We start from the raw sequence: 4,472 nt of genomic DNA on the forward strand, positions 1-4,472 counted from the left end.
GTCAAAATAATTTATTTACATTCACAATATAATTATTTGGCACCATAAATTTCTTAAAACACATACATGGGACTCTATGTAAGTCACAGTGGAAATAGAGAGCAGAATAACTCCATCATTAGCACTAGCTATTGGCTTTACATCTATGTTAATATTTATTTGTTGTGCTGATATTCTTTCTGAAGTAAAATTCACCTAGATTAAAACTTGTTTTCATATTTATCATTTTTAAGAAACAATTTTAAAGCTGTGTCATCTTATATTAATAATATGAATCACAAGTCACAGGAGTTTAAAACTAAAAAGCAACATAGAAGCACTTAAACTAACGCACTTATTTTTACAAATGGGTCAACTTAGACTTAAGAATGTTGTGACTTGCCTGTTGGTATTGGTATTGGTATTGGTAATTTGTGGTCCCAGTTAAATAAGAACCTAGGTTTTCTCATTTTCATTCTAGTTCTAGAAATATACTTCATAAAAGTACATTTACATGATATGGTAAATATTTTCCATAGGAAAATACATAGATGTAAGTTAATGCAAAGTAGTGCTTTTATTCTAACATGAAGCAGGAATAGCAGAAAAGCACACATGCATGAAGCTGTGGAAAGGGCTTTCTAACTATTAGAAAATTCCTTCACATTTTAGCTTAAAATGAATATTTTTCTCAGTGTCAAAATGCATATACAACAGCTTTGTGGTAAACGAGGTTTAAAAGAATTCCTTTCCCTCCTTCCGACTATTTCAGAATCAGAGGTCTGTTTCTGTATAGTAGGTACCCACTTACAGATTTAAGCAAAAACCATGTTTGTAGCTCCCTCTGATGACCAGTGAACACTATATACGCTTCCTTTTATTCTTGCTGTTGCATTCAACTAACAGCTTACTGGTTAAGTTTTAATTGCTTCCAATGAGGTCAGCAAAGGTATTTATTGAAAAGCTCGGAATAAAACGCTCCACACACATACACACAAGCACACACTCGCTCACACAGAGAGAAAATCCTCTTGCCTGTTGATTTATGGAAACAATTATGATTCTGCTGGAGACTTTCTCAGCTGAGAAATAGTTTGTAGCTACAGTAGAGAGGCTCAAGTTGCAGGAGGCAGACAACAGACATGGAATTCCTGTGTATCCAGCTGTTATCAACAGAACAAGTAAGTTACTGTTATTTGTCTTAAAAACAATGTCGAATGTTTTCTAAAAGTTTATATGTTTCTCTGCTTTTAGAAATATGGAGGTTAAAGTTATTAGATTTCTGAGACATGTGTCTATATGCAATTATGTTGTGTAATTTACATAAAGGCAGTTGAAGTTTTCCAGAGCAATCCTAACATTTAATTTGAGAAATGTGAACAGTTGAGAAAATAGTTAACTACAAACATAAAAGCGTGTCATAAGGAAATCTACAGAATGCAGTAACACATTGTTAACAGTAATTAAAAAAAAAATCTATGTTACTCCCTCTAATTGCATGGTATTTCATTTTAAATAACAACAGAAATGAATGGTATAATTATAGTCCAATTTGTCTCTGCTAACATATAATGCTTGTAAATCTATGTGTAGTGTTAAAGATATGAAATCTGTTTTAAATGTACCAAAATGCAAACTGCACTGTGGATTACAGTGAAATTTAGTTACTGAAGTTTGTAACATGTTTCATCTTTCTCTTTCCTCTCCATTCTTAATCTATCATTGCAAACAGAAGTCAAGTAGCAAACAACATTGCAGCAACTGAGTTTACTACAACCTGTTTTTATTAGGATATACCAACAGAGAGTTGTTTTTGTTTTTGGTTTTAAAGGAGGAATACTGCTTTGCTATCAAGAACTAAAAGGATAAGGCTAACAATTTGCAAAGAGCAACTTCTCTTTCTTAAATCAATCTACAGCTCACAGACAGGAAGAGGTCAATGACCTAGAAGAAACAATCAACTCAAGATTTATTTCTCATTATGTTATTCATGAACACCCGGAGCACTACACTATAATGCACAAATGGATACTGACATGGATCCTGCCAACTTTGCTCTACAGAACGTGCTTTCACATTTTCTGTCTAGTGGGCACCATATCTTTAGCTTGCAATGACATGACTCCAGAGCAAATGGCTACAAATGTGAACTGTTCCAGCCCCGAGCGACATACAAGAAGTTATGATTACATGGAAGGAGGGGATATAAGAGTGAGAAGACTCTTCTGTCGAACACAGTGGTATCTGAGGATTGATAAACGTGGAAAAGTAAAAGGGACCCAAGAGATGAAGAACAATTACAGTAAGTAATATTTTTTATTTAAACTACTGTTTAGTAACCTTAACAATGTGTGAAATAACAAAATTTTAGGTGAGATATTTTCTTTTTTTTTTTTAAAGCAAATAAATTAAAAATTACCTTCTAGTTTTTTCTAACTGGGAAGAGTGAACTATGTTCCTAAAACCATTTCCTAGAACAGGGCAAATCTACTAATGTTTTAGCTAGAGCTGTTAAATCAAGCCAGTTTGAAAATACAAACTCCATACACTATGGTCAAAATGCTTATAAGTTAAACAAAATGCATATGATACTACTCACCCTGAAATGTGAACTATTATTTCTGGAAAAACTATAATGTTGTACCCAGTGAATGCTTGTTAAAATATCTATAACTAGTAGGAAGCAAACATTGCTTTTGAATTTGCCTGATTTTTCTTTTAAAGAATATTCTCATGATGCAAAACATTTCATTTGTGCTCAAAAATGCACTTGGGGACTTGTGCAATTGCGTACAGTTATACAATAGGAAACAATCAGTGGCATCTTCCTGAGGTCATGTTAGAATGAACTTTTACATTTTAAAATATGTAGCTTGGCCAAACACGGATTTCTCCAAACACTTTCTCAACTTGCTATGCCACAAGTACTTTATGTTATCTTAAGAGAAATAGAAATGTGATGAAATGAGTTGGAAGACATGCTAATTGCATGACTTTTAGTGATAAATTTACCTATCTATCTATGAGAATTAGATTTATCAAGCAGCAGTGATGACTAAGAGCAAATAACAATGTTATTAAATGTGATGGGGTAACATACACAACTATCCTCTGTGTAAACACTGAGAATTTAAAATCACTAAATGAAGAGAAACTTTGTTTACATTTCTAACACTTGAATGATGTTATAGCTATATAATTTCATGATAGTATGCATGTTAAATTTGATTGAAAAAGAATGTAAGAAGACTATGGTGCAACATGTGTTTAGCACAGGGTTAGCCTCATGAGGGATACTTGAAATTTTCACTACTTATGCAATGAATGGCTTTTAAGTTGGAAACCCAATCAATAAGTGGATATCTGATGAATTTTATTAATAGGATCTTTTAAATAATACCTGATATAGAATGTTAAGGCTATTTTAATGAATTATAATAAATTATTATTAATAAGAAAGATATCACGTTAGACCTAGAAAGGTTATTCTGATTATATTGAAATTTAGCTAAAGATACATTTACTTGGAGGAAAGTTCTGTGGATATTCATTCTTATGTAAGCAATTTGGCTTAAATTCAATTTATTTAAAAGTTACTGATATTTGTCATGGCTAACAGAACCCAGTATGAAGGACAGATGTCTGGTGGAAGTTAGGACACGTGAGACAATTTTTCAGTATTCCTTATCTTATTTTTTTTTCCTGTGAACTATAGACTATGCACAGATTATCTCCAAGAAAATTTCTAGTTCTTACAGTCTATTCTAGCCCTCAAAAACATATAAAACACATGTGAGAAAATAATATGATTATCACAAATCTTTAATTAAGTGAAAGTGAATATTATCACTATAATAAAGTGAACTGTCAGAACTAACTACAATAGTAGCAATAAGATTGTAACCAAATATACATACTGTAGAATTCTTCTACAGTACTTTGAGTACCTGTATTGAATAATGAAAAAGTAAAAAATAATCAAATGTAAAACCCAATTAAAATATGTAGAATAAGAATATATTTACAAATGCAACTTATTGTTTTGGGTTATAATTTCTCAAAACATACAGAAAATGGTAAAATTATATTATAATTTTGGACAGTTTAGTATTAACTAAAACCACTGCCATCAAATTGATTTCCTACTCTTAGAGGCCCTTTAGGACAGTGTAGAATTGACCCAATAGAGTTCCCAAGGCTGTGAATTCTTATGGACCCAAAATGCCTTCATCTTTTCCCATGGGGTGGCATGTGGTTTCCGATCTCAGAGCTTCTGGTTAGGAGTGAAGCCCTTAACTACCACACAACTGGATGCTGTTGTTACTAGGTGCTATTGAGTGTGACTCATAGCTACCACACACCCAGGACACCTGCGTTCAAGGCTCATTTGCAGTAATTGTTAGGCCAATTCGTCACATCATTTCTCCTTTAACACAATTCTAAAACTGAAAAATGGAAAAAGAGAAAGTCATCATATATATATATATATATAT

The 4,472-nt window shown here is 32.4% G+C and overlaps 1 protein-coding gene across 1 annotated transcript in view; it reads left to right on the top strand.

The window, feature by feature from the left end:
• Positions 1 to 896: 896 nt before the first annotated feature.
• FGF7 (fibroblast growth factor 7) overlaps positions 897 to 4,472 on the top strand; it is an 81,239-nt gene continuing 77,663 nt past the window's right edge. The window contains exons 1-2 of the mRNA XM_006895303.1: positions 897 to 1,160; positions 1,712 to 2,281. Of these exons, the coding sequence (XP_006895365.1) occupies positions 1,996 to 2,281 (286 nt within the window). The 5' untranslated portion in view covers positions 897 to 1,160; positions 1,712 to 1,995. The remainder of the gene's footprint in view (positions 1,161 to 1,711; positions 2,282 to 4,472) is intronic.

The sequence above is a fragment of the Elephantulus edwardii genome, unplaced genomic scaffold (assembly GCF_000299155.1).
Source record: "Elephantulus edwardii isolate Elephantulus edwardi_28Jun2011 unplaced genomic scaffold, EleEdw1.0 scaffold00164, whole genome shotgun sequence".
NCBI lineage: Eukaryota > Metazoa > Chordata > Mammalia > Macroscelidea > Macroscelididae > Elephantulus > Elephantulus edwardii.